This window comes from Camelus bactrianus, chromosome 6 (assembly GCF_048773025.1).
Source record: "Camelus bactrianus isolate YW-2024 breed Bactrian camel chromosome 6, ASM4877302v1, whole genome shotgun sequence".
NCBI classification, from domain to species: domain Eukaryota; kingdom Metazoa; phylum Chordata; class Mammalia; order Artiodactyla; family Camelidae; genus Camelus; species Camelus bactrianus.
The window spans coordinates 85,155,371-85,174,674 of record NC_133544.1 but is presented as its reverse complement, the minus strand read 5'-3'; the positions used below and the strand labels follow the sequence as shown (position 1 = coordinate 85,174,674).

The following is a 19,304-nucleotide window of genomic DNA, read 5'->3' as shown; positions in this document are numbered from 1 at the left end:
TGCTGACACCTTGATTTCGGACTTCCAGCCTCCAGAACCACGAGACAATACACTTCTCCTGTTTAAGTCACCCAGTTAGCGATACCTTTTTACAACAGTCCTAGCAAACTAAGACACCCCTCCACCTGGTTTGCAGGCTCATGGATCTGCACTGGTCCACAGGGCAGCCTCTGAGCAAAACTACCCTTCATCCCAGATGCCCAGGGTTGGATATGATTGTTAAAGATCTTAGAAGTCCAACCTGCCAGCTTACAAAGGCCCCCCTCACCCAACAAGGTACTGGCAGGTGGATACCCAGCCTGAGGGTAACATTTTCCACGTACAAGTGAGAGCCCACTTGGGGCATGTTAGTGCTTCCACACACACCACTGCCTCCCTCTGAGGCACCCCATTTTGCTACCTGACACCTCTAACTTCCTGACAATGAACTTACAAGTTCTTCCTCAGAACACCTACCTGATGGACTAAGGGCGCTCTCAGGGGCTGCAGGAGAATTCCCTTTACTCTTGGTGGGCCTCCTGTCCCCTGAACCTCCTCCCTTCTGTACTAAACAACCTTAGTTCTTTCAGCCATGATTCGGTTTCAAGATCCTTCTCTCTCCTCGCTCTCCTCTGGGCAAGCTTCGACCCCAGTGACCCCAGGGTCAGATGTGGCCTGACCCCCAGGGATGTCACTCCCTTTTATGTAGACAACTTTGCACCAAACCTTCAAAGCTCATCACCAGTTATGCTGGCCAAAGAGAAACCAAACCATTCCAGCAGATAGCTCTCAGCTGACAAGCAACAACACTGATGGGAATCCAAGTGCCTGCAGAGAAAGGCAGCCCTCTGACTTCAGGCCACTTGGACTGGATGAAACCAGCTGGCATTTGCACAAACATCAAAGTGTAACTCACACCAGGCAGGCAATCCAAGTCTGTGATGCTCAATAATCTTCTCTGATAGGCTGGATCTGAGCCACAGCATAATTTTGCAGAGAAAAGGAAATGATTTTCTCCTGCACCACACTCCCCCCAACACACACACGTGTGCACACAGATGTGCACACCTGCACAGGTGCACAGACACACACATACACCGGTTCCAACACCTACTAGGCTGTGTTGACTATGGGCAAGCTATTTGATCTCTCTGAGTCTCACGGGTAAAAAAGCAGGGCAAGGAAGATGTCTGGCACATAGTAAGCCTCTGTCAATGTTAGATATTTGTATTATTATCTAGATGTTATCATCATCCTACAAGCTCGAAAATGATACAGGCTTACCTGGCTTCCCGGCTCTGCTTTCCATGATAATAACAATTTGGTCAACGGGTCTAGTGGGAATTAGTACTGCAAGTGATACCTTTTTTAGGGTGACTGCCCTAGAGGGGTAATCCCTCATGGCAATAATTTTCAGAATAAACTAAAGCCTGAAGAAAAGACAAGGCTCAGAAGGGACTCCATGGGTCCAATCACCCCAAAATGAGAAGTCCCCTCCCGACTGAGACAATTCTCTATCTGTCCATGCAGAACTCTGATATTTTTCAACACATTTCCTGCAGCTCTCCCCGAGCTGTGTGGATTCCACGGTATACAAAACCTCAGGAAAAACAGAATGCATTTCCCTAAGCTCTCAGTTTTACCTGGTGACAGAAATGAATTAAAATAAAACGAACATGTAAAATAAACATCTGACAGCAAAGCTACATGCCAGGTGCAGCAGGTGCTTGAGGCTACACCCAGACCCCTGTGTGAATGTTTACACTCGTCATTACAAGTGCTTTTATGGAAACACTGAGGCACGGACTACACGTGGCACTTGCAGTCTGAGTTAGCAGTGCTGACCCACTGATGGACCGACTGCACAGACACAATTTAAACTCAGCCTGGAACAGGATCAGATGCTTCCTAATAAGATGGCCAAATGAACTGTCCTGCAGGGAAAAAAGTTTGCTTGAAAAAATGTTAGGAATAATTCCATTTTTGTTTTTTTAAACACACTCTGATAATTTGTGTACATTATGGAAAAAAATGTCTTTAAGGAAACACAACTAACTGCTGCTGCTGGTGGTGGTGGCGGTGATCTCAGGAAAGTGGGATTTCTGCACTGTCTGCACCTGCTCCAAGTATGTGCACGTTTTTAAATTAAAAATCATAGTAGTGATAGCAATAATAAAAATTGAGAGAGGCTGTATCAGAAAGAGAAGAGAGCAATCCTTTCCAGACCCACAGGACAGCTTCAGGAAAGAAAACATCCCAAGGTCAAAAAGACACTGAATTTCCTAACAGAAGCACCAAGTAACCCCTGAACGAACCCACTAGGCTGACCCAGGAGAGTTTACCCCCCATTAGTCATTCACTTTCAGGAATCTCCCTTTGGGAAAATCTCCCACTGAGTACAATCAAGGCAGTGTTGCTTATCTCTCTGAGCATTTTATGATGCTGACCTTCATGGTTTCCTGACACACAAATACCCAGAGCAGCCCAGGCTGGACAGGACTGAGTGGCAGGTAAGATAGTTTGTTCCCAGGGGTTCCCATAGCAGCTGGCTCAGCCTTGTGTTCTGAACAGAGGAGAGCCGAACCTAACTTCCCCTGAACACTAGTGCTAGACCAGCTGTCCCTACAAGTGAGGGTCCTTCCCAGTGGATCAAAAGCAGGAAGATGGACTTAGTGCATTCCATCACTTAGTTACTGAGCACCCACAACTTGTGAAATAGTTTTAAAGGTTATGAGGGTACCAGCATGGAGAGAAACAACCAATATGAAAAGAGACAGCTGAACCCGCAGGAGCTCACAATTCAGATATATACCCACTCAGGGCAACAGAGAGCCCTTGGTGTAACATGGTGGAACTGTACTTTTTGGGTTCCAATTTTGTTTCTGACACCTACTAGCTATGAAACTTTTGGAAAGCTACTTGATCTCTATTGCTTCGGTCACCTTAGTGGTAAAGCAGAGCTGACAATACTACAGAACCACTCTCCTGGGATTGTGGCAAGGATTAAATACACTAATACATGGCAAGGGCTGAGAGGAGTTCCCGGCACATATTAAGTGCTCTGTAAGTGTTCTTTTTTTTACCATAGGAATATAGGAAGGAGAGCAATAACCTTAACTGGTGGTGGACGTACATGGGAAGGCTCCTAGAGATGACACTGGAGCTGGGTACAGAAGGACTTTCAGGGGCAATGAGTTGGGAGAATCCAACGTCAGAATAACAACAGACAATTCCCAGAAAAGGCACTCACTCCAGGCTGGCCAAAGGCACAGACACTGGCACGTTCTGAGAATGGTAAATGGGCCTGCAGCCTGAGCAACAATGGGAGAGGGAAAAGGGCAAACAGATAGGGGCCAAACTCTGACAACCTACGAATGCCTGATGGAGAAGTAAGGCCTCTAATGGAAGACAAGGGGGAGCCATTCAAATTTTTGGAGAAAGGGACTAACACTCAAATCTGAGTTCAGCGATGCAACAGCATCACTGAGTATCTCCTATTATGTTCCACACACTACAAACTGGACTGGAAGGGAAAAAACAGGGCTCCCAAGCGAGCCTTGAACCTTACTTGTTTCTGTAGCCCTTACAGCACTCAGCACAGTATCAACACACAACAGGCCCTTGCTCAGTAAATGTCAGTGTGAGTTTCTTTTTAGGTTGAACTAAAATACAGTATGAAGAATGTACCTGAAACTCCCCAAAGGGCCTTCCACTTTCTTTAAACCAACCCCCATGGGAGGAGTAGCAAGGGAGGGGCAGCAAGCATTCAAGCTTCCTCCACAGGAGGATAAACAGCCGAACCCTTGTCTGCAATGAGGGCACCTGGGAGCTAAGCTGGTCCTCTGGAGACTTGTTTCCGACCCCCTTTGTGGAGGCAGAGGGCTGGTCTCCATCTAGGGGAGATGCTGGGATCCATGTACCATCATGCTCTCAGCTTCCGGTACCTGGGCTCCCCTGAGGGAAAACTGTCCGTCTCAAACAAAAAGGGGTGGAGGAGATGACCCAGGGAGGTGTCAGGTTGGCTCACCAGTCTATAAACATGCATTTCCCTAAGGAAATGAGCCAAGTGCATTTACATCTCCCTCAGGCCTGGTCCACTTTGTGAAGGTGGGTCCCTGCCCAGCTCCACCTAACAACAGAAGGTGTGGCCACTAGGGTTCCGGCTGGGAGGAGGGACACCACACTCTCTCTGCTCAGCACAGGCAGGGTATCTCTGGAACACACAGGCGCAACAGGGCCTGACCTGTCTGGAGTAGGCCTCTTGGCTCTGCTGTGGCCCTGAATTTGCAGGACTGATTATCTATATCAGGGTGAGGCAAACTTTTTCTGTAAAGGGCCAGATAGTAAACACTGAGGTTTTGCAGGCCCTGGATAAACCATTCTTAGCTGAGAGTGTACAAAGCAGGCCGCGGGCCGGATCTGACCCCAGGACCGTGGCTTACTGACCCCTGATCTGCGTATGCGGACACTTCTTCCAGGCGGTATAAAGTGGCCTGGAACCCCCTTTCCCGCGTCAGGGCTGACTCCAGACAAAATTCATTAATAAGAGGATGGCGGCTTCTCCTTCTTGCTCTGCCAGGCTCACTGCCGTACCAGGCTCACAACATGCCCCTCAGGCCAAGACCCAGAGAGAAAACACAGGTAAATGCATGCACACAAAGACCTGAAGTGTTAGGACTCCCCACCCTGCCCCACCCCACCTTCCCACAAGGCCAAAGGGACCTTCCCAAACAAGGTCCCAGGACTATCTGCATTTCCAAGAAAGCCATCAGGGGACAGTATGGTTTGGAAGGAGTCCCCATCCTTGGCCGCACATGAGAATCACCTGGGGAGCTTCCTAAACAATCCCAATTTTATCCTCTACTTGCTGAGGTTCTCACTTAGACAGCCTAGGGCGGGGCCCGGGTGCAGGTATTTTAAGCTTCTCAGTGTCCCATGTGCAACGAGAGTCGAGAATCAGTGACTGAACCAAAGGATGAAACTGACGGTACAACAGGATGAGGCAACTGGCATGTTTGGAGGCCTCCCCAGCGCTGACCAAGTCCTCACCTGGGCCCGCACTCCCAGCCCCTGGGCACCTGCTTCCTGCGCAGGTGGGCCAGAGGCCACGGGCTGGCTTCCTCCCAAGCCTCTCTTCCTGTTTTCCCGTTTGCCAAGCCAATGTTAAGTAAGCGTGGCTCCTTCAGGGCCCTGGTGATACTCCTCTTCTTGAGCACCTATTACACCAGGCTTGGGGAGGGGAGTCTCTAAACCTTGTCTCATGTAGTTAATCAGAGGTACAAGCAATGATGGGGTGCACTGGCCTCTAGGGGAACACAGAAGAGCTGACCCCTCCTCAGAGAAGCACGAGAAAAGGGAGAGGAGAGGAATAGCATCACAAGCTTGGGGAAGAGCAAGTAACTTGGAACATCTAGAGAGACTGTGTGTGAGGAGGGGGCAGGGCGGGCAGAGGCCGGATCAGGAGCGCCTGCTGCTAAACCTGGGGGTTTGTACTTGTTCTTGGCAGGATGAGGGGGCTCCTGAAGCAGAGGAGTTGGGTGACTGGAATTTGCATTTTAGAAAGATCACTCTGGCCTTAAATGACCAAGAAGAGTCAACAGTGTGACAGACATTTAGGAACCATCACTCATCTAGGGAGGGAAAGAGGCAGACACTTCTGTGTGACCCTCCCGAGTGCTGGGGAACACCGGAACACCTTTAGGCTGAGAGAGGTGGCAGCTGGAGGCTAGAAAGCCACAAATGCCTGGAATCGCTGAAAGAAACCTAGGTGAAAACACTTCAGCGCAGTCTCTGGTTAGTTGGCCCTGGATCCACAACTCCCTGCACTCACTTCTATAATTTTTGAGGCTGACTTGAAAGGCTTTCCTAAGTGCCCAGAAGCTCAGTGGTCACACCAGCCTCCAGGTCTCAGGTTTTCCTTAAGAGTCGCCAGAAATCAGGTCTCTTTATCCTACATCTGACACAGCAAGATGGGTGAATCAAGGCAGAGAGGTTGGGACATTTTTTTTCTGAGCCTACAACTCACTTTTTTAGTGGCAGAGGCTTTTTGGCTAAGTCCTGGGGATACCAGGGTTCCAAAACCCCTCAACTGGGCGTGTCAGGGGCTGGCTCAGGAGGGCCCCTCTAAACAGGAGAGCAGCTAGCCTGTCTCCTGGGTACAGGGAGCCCCCTGCCCACCCCCTCCCTGGAGGACACTGCAGCCAGCTTCTTTCCCCCAGATGCTGAGGTCCCATGACACCCCTTGTCCCTTCCTCAGCACCCCACAAGACAACACGGAAGTTTTGCACACAGGTGTTTCTGTGAAAGGAAAAGGAAGTGAGGTAAACACCTGTCTGGCCCATTCACCAGCCAGCTAAGGAGAATTCTTTATTTTGAGCCAATCAGACAGAAATGGGCCCCAAGACTGTTGCATGAGTAAGGAAGTGATGACCGGCAGGCTCATTCCAGTTTTTAACAGAGGAAGCCCCTGCCAAATACAAAGAAATGTCGGCAAGGGCGGGCCAGGAGACAGTCTTATCCCTGTGGCCTTGCTGGGTTTTGTTTTGTTTTGTTTTTCATGTGCTACCGAGGGTCCACGTACCAGTAACACCAGCCAACAGTTTCCTATCATGGACAGAGCGTGGTGCTGGGGGAAACCCTGGACACATCTCTCCTCTCACACTGCCCTGGCTGAACAGCTTAACCAAAAATATTTGGCTGCACAAAGCAACACGTGCCTTCCCCTCAAAGCACACAACCTGGCCACACAAATGACCTATCATTTCAAAGTCCCATTCGCTGGGATTAACTGCATTTACAAAATTCCTTTCAGAATGATGAAGCACTGTCAATATTTTTTTTTTAATGTTTTCTCCAATTCTCCAAGGTCATCAATCTGTCTACGGTGTTTCTCCAGCCAATTTATCTTCCTGCAGTTGCCACAGATAAAACTATTTTTAGTGTACAACTGGTTTGAAGGCAGGCTTTTTTTTTTTTTTTTTTTTTTAATTTTACAACCTGGGCTGTTTGGCATCCTTAAATGCCTCTCACAGGCTTGTTTATCAGCTGACAGAAATTACTCTCCCACCTTTTTTTTTTTTTCCCTCTTGAGAGATTTCAGATAAGAAGGAAATGCAAATTGTAGGTGGCAGCTATTGAACAAAGGGTAACTGGTGACAGTCTGGTCTGGCCACACCACCCTGGACGGCTGACGCAGAATGCCCTGCTCAGTGTCAGCTGTCACCACCACTTCTGGCTGGCTTGGATGTCTGGAATAACACATCCTGGTTCCCCTGCAGTCCCTAATTTGGTAAGCTCTTTGGATGAAACAGCTATGTTACTTTAATGGCTAGTGTGTTATTGTTCCAAGACCATCACTTGTCCAATATCAGAAAGGAAAGTCGGAATGATAGAGTTTATTGAAAAACTTTCAACCTCGGGAACACTTTTTCGCTTTTACTTGTTTGGTCTACAATTTTATTCTCAAGACATCTTGTTCTTGTTTTTCAAAAAAAAAGTGTTTTGCCCTAAAGCAGATCCAATATGCCACTGTTACACAATATACGCCAAGAGTTCCATTTAGATAAATGATACTTCCTTTTTTTCAGAATCCCAAATGTGTCAATCACCCTACAAATTCCCACTTGTCCTGCAAGACTAAACTCAGATGTCTCCTGCTGAGGGAGGCCTTCCTCAGGTGCTCGGAGAAGAACATTTCCTTTTAGCTTCCACGTAACCTTGTCAACACTCTGCCCCTATTATTACCACCATCACTTTGTGTGACGGTAGTTTGTGACAACGTCTGCCTCCACAGGTAGAGTGGACCCCAATACCTAGCCCTGCATCACACAAAAGATCTGTAAGTGTTGGTTGATCAATCAATCAAGCATCAGCTCACTGCTGCGCTCCACACATACACATGTGTGCACACACAGTGCATGGGCCATCTGCAAATCATAAGCAGAGGTGGAAATCATAAAGGGAACCCTAGGACCCTTAGATGTCTTCTTTCCAGAAGTAGCAGCCATGTGCCCAGAGCAGCCCTACATGGTCTGATTCAGGACACCAACCCCTCCAGTTCAAAGGATTTCAGTTGTCTTATCCAAGAGGCAAAGCTTTCTCAGTAGAGTGTCCACTGTGCCAGACACCACAGCACTTTCTAAAGAAATACTTGAAAGTAAATACTTAAGAAAAAAAAAATCTTCAGAATGGTTATCTAGTACACTAGTCAAATCTCCATTCACCCATGATAACATTCTAGCTGCCCAACTAATGCCCACTCTGGAAGGAGACTCAGAGAATTTCATGCAATCCACACAATCTGGTCCCATGCATGACCCTGTCCAGGCTAAGGGCTTTTCAGTGACTTCATTCTTTCTCATTTGCAATTATGTTCCAACTGACAATGATTTCCATAAAAAATAAAGCAAATAGCCCTCTTGGAGTAAGGCTGGGACTGGTTGGAAACCCACTTGGATGTAATGGAGATCTTGCTTTATGAGGCTAATGACTGGACAGCCAGAGTTCTGTCAACCCTAAGAATCTGGAGTACACACAGCACACATGTACACACCAGAACCCATCACGTGGCCCATGCCCAAGAGTAACAGTGCCTTTCTTCTAGAGCTAAAGAAAGGCAGCACTGAAGGTGACTGCTGATCACCTGGATGAGGTATGCAAAATCAAATAAGCACATCTACAAGACTAGAAAACAGGTAAGAGTACCAAAGGGGAACTCGGCTTGCACTTAACCACCTGTTTGGCTAAACCTCAGGGAAATACGATTAGAGAAGTCTCAACCACAAAACACAGGCACCAAATGATGAGTACTGAATATCATAATGAATGGATGAACCAAAAAAGGCACAGACCAAGGCCCTGGGCATGTGCCCAGAGGCACCAATCTTAGAAGAGAGATGAAATGGGAAAGATGTAACCTGTGGCTAGCATTTCTTTCACAGAACACCTGGAGAGGTGAGAAAAGATGCAGCAAAGATGGCAGAGAAACATTGCTTTTCCAAAGGGCAACCTCCCTGGAGATGGTACCCAGGACTACCCCTGCTGCCTCTTCACTAATATGTAAAATAGAAAGAAGAAAGTGGTTGCATGGACCCACAGCTGGGCTCCTGGGCGGCCAGCTGCTCGCCTCTCCTTTGTAAAATGAAGCCTACCTTGGCTAAGCCCACTCCAAACCACTGTTACTCTATCACCAGTGGGGACAATGGGTCCTTTCTTTTCATCACTGGAAGGAGGAATGTTTCGCTGTTAAAGACATTTACTATCTTTGAATCCTACGATAGAGACACTGCAGAAATGTCTCCCTTGCTTCTTAAACCAGTGCCACCGATACACTTGGCTTGGCAGAGGAGCAGGGAGCGGAAATGTCTGGGAATTCCAGAAAGTCCCCTAAGCCTTTGAGCTACTAGTGCACCTCTGAAGTGCAGGAAAAAAGGGTCCCCTCCGGAGCTGGGACAGGTCCGGAGCTGGGACAGGACGGAAACTTGTGTCCAGGGTGGGTTGAGGGGGCCCAGGGACCGGATCCCGTGAGTCTCCACCCCTAGACCCCCGCAGCCGGGCAGCCTGGACGGAGAATCAGGACAGTGGGAGCTCCCGACCCCAGCTACTCACCCTCCTGCTGGGTGCCCCAGGAGCCCTGGAGCCTCCGCCCGAGAGCAGAGTGACGGTGGATGTGGAGCGCAGCATCCCGCAGCGGCGCCGCTGGCGGGCTCAGCTTCTCCCCGGCGGGAGAATAAGCACTCGGGCCCGCCCTGCTCTGGGGGCGGGAAGTGGGGCGGCGCAGACCAGCAGCGCGCAGGGCAGGGGCGGGCCGGGGGAGGGGCCGGGGGCGCGGCCCGCGCACTTGCCTGACCTGTCAGGCTACATTTCCTCCCAAGGGCACAGACCCAGCCAAAGTTGTCCGCCAACCTCCCCTCCCACAGCTCTGCACCCTCCCAGGGTCAGTCCCGGGACGGGAAGGAGCCCTGCACCCCCTGGACGTACAGGCTCTCTCTACGGCCTGCAGTGTCAAGGTCCACCTGCCTGTTTATCCTGGGTGCTCAGTACCCATCCCCACCCCTCGCTGCCCCAGGAGGCTCTGGGATGGATGGGACCCTCACCTCACGTCATTTGTGCAATATTTACCGAATGCCTACCATGTGTCCCTCCCAGCAGCCAATACAATCACCCAGCCCCTGTCCTATGGGATTTGCAATCTGGTGGGGACATGGATAAATGACAGGTGTCAGTGCTTTGGTAGAAGAGGTGATGCCCATGGGAGCTCACAACCGGCCCTGGAAGTTGGCCTGTGTAGGAAAAGGCCTCCCAGAGGAGGTGATGACTAACCTAAGACCTGAAATACAAGTAGAAGCAAGCAGGCATAGAGCATTCATATTTACTCATTTGCTTGTATTTATTCAGTGGTTACTGTGACCCCATCTGGCAAGTACTTTGCATGTATTAACTCATTTAATCCTCACAACCACCCTTTGAGGTAGGCACTATGATTGTCCTGTATCCCCATTTTGCAGATGAGGATGTTGACTCATCAAGAGGTTAAGTAACACAACAGGAGCTCCCCTGGCTGGAAAGTAGCAAATCTCCAATGGACCCCAGTCTGACCAGAGTGCCTTGCCTGTCCACTCTGCTGCCCCCTAGCAGAGAGAGGAGGGAATTCCAGGCCAAAAGAAATGGCAGGTGCATAGATGGCAGAAGGCAAAAGAAGCTATGGTATATTTTTTTAGGAACTGAAAATACCCTAGTGCAAGGGGCCAGTGGTAGAGAAGCACCAGAAGGGAGCTGGGCCATGAGGAACCAGGTGTGCTTAGCTGAAGGCTTTGGCCTTTAGCCTGAGGATAAAAGTTTCTCATCAGGGGAAGACAATCTCTCTCTACTCACCTTTCGAAGCCCAAATACTCCCTCCCTACCAAACTCTCCAGGACCCTCCTGCCCTGAACACTTATACTCATGAACCTCTCAGCTCTTTGAGGCCATGTCTTCCGTTGCATGTCTGTCCCCTTCCCTAATGGTGAGCTTTTGGGGGCCGAGGGAGTAGCCTCACCCGTCTCTAAATTCCAGTGTGGCACCAACAGGGAAGATGTTCAAGAAATGTAAGAAATGTTGCTGAACAGATGTCTCCTCCATCTGTCCATCCTTCATATTGTTAATACTTTTTACACTATATTATAGTCCATTGCAAAAGCAGCAGACTACACATTAGCTTGTGAGCTGCTGGTGGAAGTGATCTTGTCTAGTACCTGCCTACCCAGTACCTAGAACAGTAATTGACATGTTGCAATTGCAAGGTAAATGTCGAATGAGTGAAGAAATATTACAGAGCAATACTTCAACGCACTCATGATGAAGCAAAACGAAAACTAACATCCTTGCTAACCCAGCTTCTAAGGCAGGTGAGGGTCTCCAAGCTGACTCCATCTGAGTGATTATTCCAGGTGAGGGTCTCCATGCACTTTGCCAGCTGCAGCAGCCAGAGTCCCAGGGTGGTGTTGGTCCCAGCTAGGAAAGTTCCCTATACTAGCTGTCACCAAGGGCTGTGGGTGGTGTGGGCGGGCAGATGCCAGGCTCTGGTTTATGCCACAGCCCCTCCATGCCAGGCCAACACCTAAGGAACTGCAGAAGAGAGGAATGTGAAAAGCCCTCAGAAAGTGGGAGAGGAGGAGGACGGAACACAGGAAGGCAGGTGGGACTAAGAAACCAATGGAAAGGTGGATCTAGCCCAGCAAAAGTCAAAAATGAAGTCACAGTCTCTAAACTATGATGACATCTAGAAAGAGTTCTGGGAGAAGAAGACAAAAAGGAAAGATTTTTTTTTTTAAAGAAGAGTCAAAAGCCGAGCACTCCTGCCCCACCGAGAAGCCCTCCCTGGCCTACAGGACTGAGAGTAGGAAGAGGACAGATGTAGGTGCTGGTAGGGACAGTCGATCTGCTCCCTTCAGCATGGCCCCAGTCTACCCTGAGCCCTCTGTGAGCACTGGTGACGGAGCAGTGCCACTGTCTGGGTGGAGGGAACAGACGCTATGACAGAACTCTCAGATCTGCCACCCTCCCTGTGCACAGTAATAGCCACATAACCCTAAGAGCTGTCCTGAATTTCTCTGCTGAAGTACAGGTCTGTAGAAAATTCTGACTGTCTGTATAAACGCCCTTCATTTTCCTGAAGTCAGTCACTGGCTTGCACCTCCTTCCCCCATCCCAGCTCCCAGACTTCTCTCTCGTATCCCTTTCTAAATTGTCCACGATGCTCTCTGCAGAACCCTCTCCAAACTCTCTACTGGCATCCTTAGTTGAGGGGCTTATGACAGGACCCATTTCTGCAGCAAAGTCATCAGTGGCAAAGACTATTGTTAGTTCTTGGCAGAAACAATCAGGAATTGAATCACTGAACAGGTCACAGAGCCCTAGCAACCGGGCTTGTTGATATTTTGTGCCTTCTTCACTTTTACGTCTCCTTTTCTCCCCTTCCATTTAGCTGTCCAGCATCCCAAAGTCCTGGCATGTTCCCATTCTGAATGCAAAACAGAGACCAAACTTTCACAATAGAAAAAGGACACAGTTCCAACCCAAGGATAAGGGTATTGAATTACAAAGTCCCTTTGGATAAAGTAGAACAAGAAACACCCCGTTTCACCAGGTGTCTGAGAAGCAGAGAACAGGGCCTAGCGATAAGGAAAGCAGTCAGAGAGGAACCCAATACCCCAGGCAAGTCACCCAGATACACAGAATTTATACACCTGTCTAGACACGGGGGCTGGAACCTGCTGCTGGTCCACTCTAGGGAACGGAACTCCCTGAAAATAATCCTGTGTTCACCAGTTAACCCATGGAGAAAGGTGCAAACAGCAGGACAATAAGCCAATTCACTGAACAAATATGTACCATGCAGATACCACGTACCAGGCACTGGGGACACGGAGTAAGACAGCCCCCTTCAAGTAAAACGACAGCAAAGACTTAAACAGCACTGACAGTATTCAAAGTCTTAAAGTGCATCGGCTCATTTAACCTTTCTAGCAACTCGGTGAAGAAGGTACTATTATGTCCCCTATTTTGCAGATGAGGACACAGGGAGGGGAAGTGACTTGTCCGTAGTACCAATGCGGGTGAGTGGTGGAGCTAAGCGTCAGCCCCCAGTGAGATGGCTCCAGGGCCTGTGTCCTTGACAGTTCACTGGCTACACTTGGAGAGGAGCCAGACTTGACACACGTCCAAAGCACTGCAATGGGCAGAGGATGAAGAACTCCAAGCCACTGCCACCAGAGAGAGCAGGAAGGCTTCCCTGGGAAGGCGGCCTGGGAGCTGACCCTGGAGAATGAGGAGGGAAAGGCCAGGGCATTCCGGACTCAGGGCCAGAGGAAACGGTGAGGTGAGAGGGTCCAGGAAATGTGTGTTACCCTGCCTAGCCTGAACTTCCCAACAGGAGGGACAGACCAGAGACAAAGTAGGTTGGGGTTGGATAGCAAAGGGCCTTGGATAAAGTTGAGAACCAGTCTGCAGGGGACAGGAAGCTAGTGAAGGCTGGGGAGCAGGGCAGTGACAGGCAGCAGAGAGAAGGGTATGGACAGAAGGCATAGACTGCAGGGCAAGCACTCTGGGGTCTATGGAAATAGTACTGATGAGAGATAAAGAGGCTCTGAACTAGAGGAGCCAGTGGTGGTGGAAAGGGAAGGGATGGATTTGAAAGGCAGAAAATCAACAAAACTTAGTGACCAACCAAAAGTTGGAAGATTTTTGTGCATCGTAGGTTACCCTAGTGAGCAGGTGACCAGTAGTGCCACAGAGCACTGAGGAGGAGAACCAGCAAAGAAAATGAATGGGTAAAGAACGAGTGATTCCTTTCTTAGCCCTGGGACTTTGTTGTGCATTAAACATAAAGGGACAAGTCTGGACACCTGGGCAATCGGAGCATCCTCCTGGCTCTTCCAAGTAGCCAAATGGGCTTTTAGTAGGAAACTTGCAGGTGCAAAGGCAGAAATCTTACGTGTTTATTTTTTCAGGAAGGCATCCTGGTGACTGTCTTTAAGAGGAAGCAGACTCCACCCGATGTCAAAATAAGCATCATCCTCCTCATCTCAGAAGGGAAGAAGTCAGTCAGGTGAGAAATGCTAAAGGAATTCGGGGCCTTCCCAAGCACACAGGACAAAGAACATCTCCTTTTGCCATCCCTGTGCTTTCTTGAGTGACTCAGGAATTTGGGTCCGAAAAATACTGAAAATACTGAAATTGGTGGTGACTGGTCAGTAAATCCTATTTGGACCAATTAAGATATTAATACCTGTATTTGAATCTATACCCAAAATGAAATAGCTACTCTACAAAAAGGATTTTGCTGGAGCTTTCTTTTTTTTTAAATAAAAAAGCCTTGAAATCTTTATACATAGTCACGTAGAACATCTGACACAGCTGTTCATGCCGCGACCCACCATCTTAGGTCAGCTTCTCCCAGAAGCAGATTCTGAACCAAGGATCCAAGTGCAGGGGATATTAAGGAAGGGTCCCCAGCAGAAACCAGGAAGGGAGTGGGGCCTCAGGAAGGGGAAGAAGTCGGCAAGGGTACCATCTCGTACCGTTACAGATCCAGCCTGATCCCAGGGCAGCTCTGGGGTGCACACTGCACTCAGCGTTTGTCCTGCCTCCAGATAAAAGAGCTGGGCGTCTGCCCTCCTGCACCAGTCAGTCACTGCCTGCAACGGGGGTGGACAGCAGAGGAAGTACACAGCCCACAGGCACTCGTGACACTCCCCAGGGACAAGGGGCCACTATGTCCATGAAAAATCCTCTGGAGGTCACAGGTACAGACTATTAGCATCAGAGCACACAAAAGCTGGGAAACAGACACAAAGAGCTGGCAAAAAACAGCCAAGAAGACTGTCTACTTTGTCCGTATAAAATACAGACATAGATGCAGACACTGAGGGGTGTGTAATATGTCGCTGCTTGGAGTAAAGATCTCTGGAGCAACAGTAACCATAAACCGCTGTGTGGCCCCGGGTCCCACACACACGGACACAGCAGCTGAGCCCCTCTGAACCCAGCCCTGGAACCCACAGTGTGACTACATCTACTGATAGAAGAGGCAGGAGTCCAAAACTCAAGAGGCTGGAGCAAGGAGCAAAATCAGACAAGACGGAATCCAGCAGGAGTTAATCTATGGTCTTCACCTTGGGTCCAAAGTCAACAAGGGCACCAACAGAGGATACAGGAGACGCAGCTCAGCAGCGTCATGTACTAAGGGCACACGTGGAGCTGGGCTGGGACAGTAGATCCACAGAAGCTACCCCTCCATGATCCAGAACATGTTATCTAACGTCAAAGTGCCTTCAAAGGAAAGCAGGGTCTGGAATTAGGAAGGCAAAAGTCCTTACTGTGTGGTGCTGGCCCCACCACACCCGGGAAAATGGCCTTCAGTTCTGGAACAAGCATCATCCAAATGATTTCAGAAGACTATGACACAGATGCTACAAGAACCTGACACTAAGGAATGAAACGTGCAGGTGACCGAACTGGAATATTGTCCTTAGAGAAGAAAAGACTTGGTGCTGGGGAGGCATGTTTGGTGACTTCAGGTCTTGAGGGCTGTTGCTGTGGCAGAGTGGTTAGACTTGTTTTGTGTAACCCAAAATATAGAATGGGGCCCAGCAGGTAAAAGCTACAAGGAGATGGAATTCAAAACAATCTAAATACTTTACTAGCCAGAGCTAGCTAAGGAGAGGAGATAAAGGAAAGCAGTGGGTCATGGTGGAAATGATGGGCCGGCCAACCTGTGAGGCAGGCAGGGCATTCCTCACCACTGGACTGTGGCTCTGTCAGTGGTCCCCAAGCTGGGCTGCACACTAGGATCCCTGGGGACTTGCTAACAATATATTTCTAGGCCCCGACCTGAGGACACTCTGATACAGTGGACCTGGGATGATACCCAGAAATTCATTTTCTAGTAAGCTTCCGAGACTTTTCCTTCTGCCATCCCCCAGCCTTTGTGCAAGGACCAGGGTGAAGACATCTCATCAAGGATGACCAGACGGAGCTCAGGCATCAGGTAGGGAAGGGAGCCTAGGGCAGATACATTTATTCCTTTCAAATTCCAGAAATCTGTGGCCCTGGGATTGGGGCATTCTAGGTTTCACGTCAGAGGAGTCAGTCTGAGGAACACTGTTTAACAGACAGGACTCTGGAGCCAAACTAACCTGAGTGTGCATTCAGGCTCTGCCACACATTAGCTGATGGGTCCTGGGCAAGCCATCTCCACTCTCCAAGCCTTAATCTTCTCTCCTGTGAAATGGGAGATAATTGTACCACCTCTCAGAGCAGCTGCGAGGCTTGACTGAGAGTATAAAATATAAACTATATGGCTATAGTATGTCAGAGTCCTTTCTAAAGGAAGCCATAAACTGCCTGGTCATTTGTGGGGCAATGCTGAGCATGAAAGAGGATGGAACACGCCTTTATTTTTGTTTGGAGCAACCTCTTTAAAGCAAGTGTGTCGCGTGTTCCACGCTGGCGCTAATGTGAAGACACCTGGAAAAGAATAGAAGCCATTGTTTCCTATATTTGTTTTGCTCTATGAAGAGAGAGTAATATACAGAACTTACCTGCTCTTAGCATATCATGAAAGAGGATCAAATGCTTCAAAACAAAAGAGCATTCATTATTTTTTAATCCTAAGAAGACCAGCAGTACTGCTTTATAACACCAGTGACAGAAGCAAGCAGGCTTCCGCTCACTGCAGCTGCGGGGGCAAGTATACAACTTATGGTAAAATACCACATCCGGCCGTGAACAGCTATTTCTCTAAGTCCAGTGTACTCTGCCCCAGGTATCCATCTGGCCCCCTCCCGCCTGCAGGGGCCGTTCCGATATACCGGGAGTCACCGTGGGCAGGGCCTCCCTATGTGGTTGTGAAGGCTGTTCACAGCAGCAGGGCTTCGGGCTGGAAGAGGGACGGTGCCCCTTGACGAGCTGTGGCCCCAGCTCTGGGCCGTGTCCGCTGGAGGAAGAGAGGCCATTTCTAATCCACACACATGTGGGCTGGTGTGGCCCCACTGAGAATGCAGGACATGGGGCTCTGCTATTTCTGTGCAAGATCTCTCCACTCCCCCATTAAAAAAAAAAAAAAAAACTATTCCCATATTCCCATCACAGCCCTCCCCAGTTCAGTTAATGAGGACTCTTTTCTTTTAGTAGCTCAGGCCAAAATCCCTGGAGTCATCCTTGATTCCTCCTTTTCGACTCATAGCTTCCATCTTGCCTATCTGGCTTCACCTTCAAAGCATGTCCAAAACCTAAACCCTTTTCATCAGCAACATGTAAGCCACCATCACCTCTCCCCTGGATCCTTGAAACAGCCTCCTAACTGTTCTTTCTGCCCCTGCCCCTCCATAGTCATTCCATGCACAACACGGAGGATCCTGAGATCCTTTTAAATCCACACTCCTCTGCACAGACCCTTTGAGCGGCTTCACAGCTCTCCAGATAAAAGCCCAAGTTTTCTGCATTTGGTTTGTGTCTATCTCCCGTGAAGATCCAAGGTGTAAAAGGGCAGTTTTAGTCTGTTTTGTTCATTCCTCTAATCCCAGCATCTGTAACAGTGCCTGGCACAGAAAAGACATCCAGCAGACCATTTTTAATAAGTAAGCAGTTTTTTGCCACAGCGACCAGGGCTGCAGCATGTTCAAATCAGTCCAGCACTTCTGGACAGGGGTGCTGTTGAGATCCACTCCTCACCAGACCTGGAAAAACATCTATGTCTGGTCCAAACCTCCCTCTGACATGGCTATTTCTGTCTGACCCCTGCAGGTCACCTCCTCCCCTCCCCTTCAAGAGCAAATGTCACCAATCTCCCAATAAGTGAGGGCTTTAAGGAGCAAAAAAAGACTCTTGATTTGGACCTACACAAAAGGCCCTGGAGCAAGGGGATTGAAAGGTTCGGGGAAAGCCGGGGGAAACAGAAAAATACTGACAGCAGTAAAAGCAGGGGACGAGTTGGTCACTCCATCCGTAGTGTGGTGATATGCCCTAACGCTTGCTTAACTGGTGGCAGAGCAGAAGTAAATGGAGGCACTGGGAGGCTGCAGCTTCTCCTCCCTGGACACGCTGGCTCTCCACCTGCTGCACAAAATGTCAGGGGAGCCCCTGCCCCTTCAGCTCTCTCTCAGCTGGGGTCACATCACCATGACCCCTCTTGAGAGCCACTCAGCTACCCTTGTGCCCGTCAGAGCCAGGAGCCCACAGAGGGGAGAGAGAGGGCGGGTACCTCAGTGCTGTGGTTATTCAAGTGCATTTGGGGTGGATAAGATGGGGTCAGACAGGGTCTGCTCACAGGGGCAGCAGGGGAACCCACTCCAGCTTCAGGGGCTGATGAAGAGACTGAGTTTAGCTGAAAGACAGGGAGAGGGTAGGCATTTAAGCTACTTGTGGTCTCAGCCACAGAACATCAACCAGGAGCAGGGAGCTGAAAACTAAACAGCTGTGCATTCTAGAATGCAGGCTGAGCCCAGCAACAGGGAATCTCAGGAGAGGCGTGGGACACACCTGGGTGGCTGCCAGGGAGCTGCAGCGCTGCACGCAGGAAGCAGGGTTCAGTGGAGATGGCCAACATGTCCCAGCTTGCCTGGGATTCTCTTTGGTACCGGAAGTCCCACATCTCAGGCAACCTCATTAGTCCCAGGCAAACCAGGACCAGAAACAGGGAGCAAGGCCACACCCCCGAGTACAGAAGGACACTGGGGAGACACAGAACAGTGATGCCAGAAGAGTCGCCCAGACAGGAAAGCCCAGTTGTAAAAAGCAGGACAGATGAGAGAAACTGAGCTCAGAAAGAGGTGAGGTTAAGTCCCTTCAAGGAGTTTAAAAGGTTCCATTTAAAAAGTTTCTGTAGGTGGGAGGGTACAACTCAGAGGCAGAGCACATGCTTAGCATGCACAAGGTCCTGGGTTCAACCCCCAGTTCCTCCATCAATCAATAAACCTAATTACCTCCCCAACAAAACAAATTTTTTTAAAGATTCTGTAGTCAAGTGAAATTGGGAAGATCTAGGTTAAACAAAAGTGGGCAGATTTAAGATGGGACTTACTCCCCTAAAGGAGATGGAGCATCTTCCAGAGATAAATAATCATCACTGTTCCCACAACTTAACTGAAAATTAGACCCTCCCCGCCCAGGGGAAACTAATAAACCAGCTCATAGGAAACCAGCACAACACAAACCCCAGCTGGGGAGACCCTGCTCTAAGGCAACTTTTCAGAAACGTGCCTTATCTGGAAAGAGAAGTTCACACAGAGTCTGATTATGCAGGTTAATAATTGTCAGCCCTGAGAAGCAGGTCACAGGGCAAAGTC

The 19,304-nt window shown here is 49.3% G+C and overlaps 1 protein-coding gene across 4 annotated transcripts in view; it reads right to left on the bottom strand.

Moving 5' to 3' along the window:
- MYZAP (myocardial zonula adherens protein) overlaps nucleotides 1-9,743 on the bottom strand; it is an 83,827-nt gene extending 74,084 nt beyond the window's left edge. For all 4 annotated transcript variants that reach the window (XM_074366191.1, XM_074366192.1, XM_074366194.1 and 1 more), the window contains exon 1: nucleotides 9,586-9,743. In XM_074366191.1, coding sequence (XP_074222292.1) covers nucleotides 9,586-9,660 — 75 coding nt within the window. In that variant the 5' untranslated portion in view covers nucleotides 9,661-9,743. The remainder of the gene's footprint in view (nucleotides 1-9,585) is intronic.
- Between the last annotated feature and the right edge of the window lie 9,561 nt (nucleotides 9,744-19,304).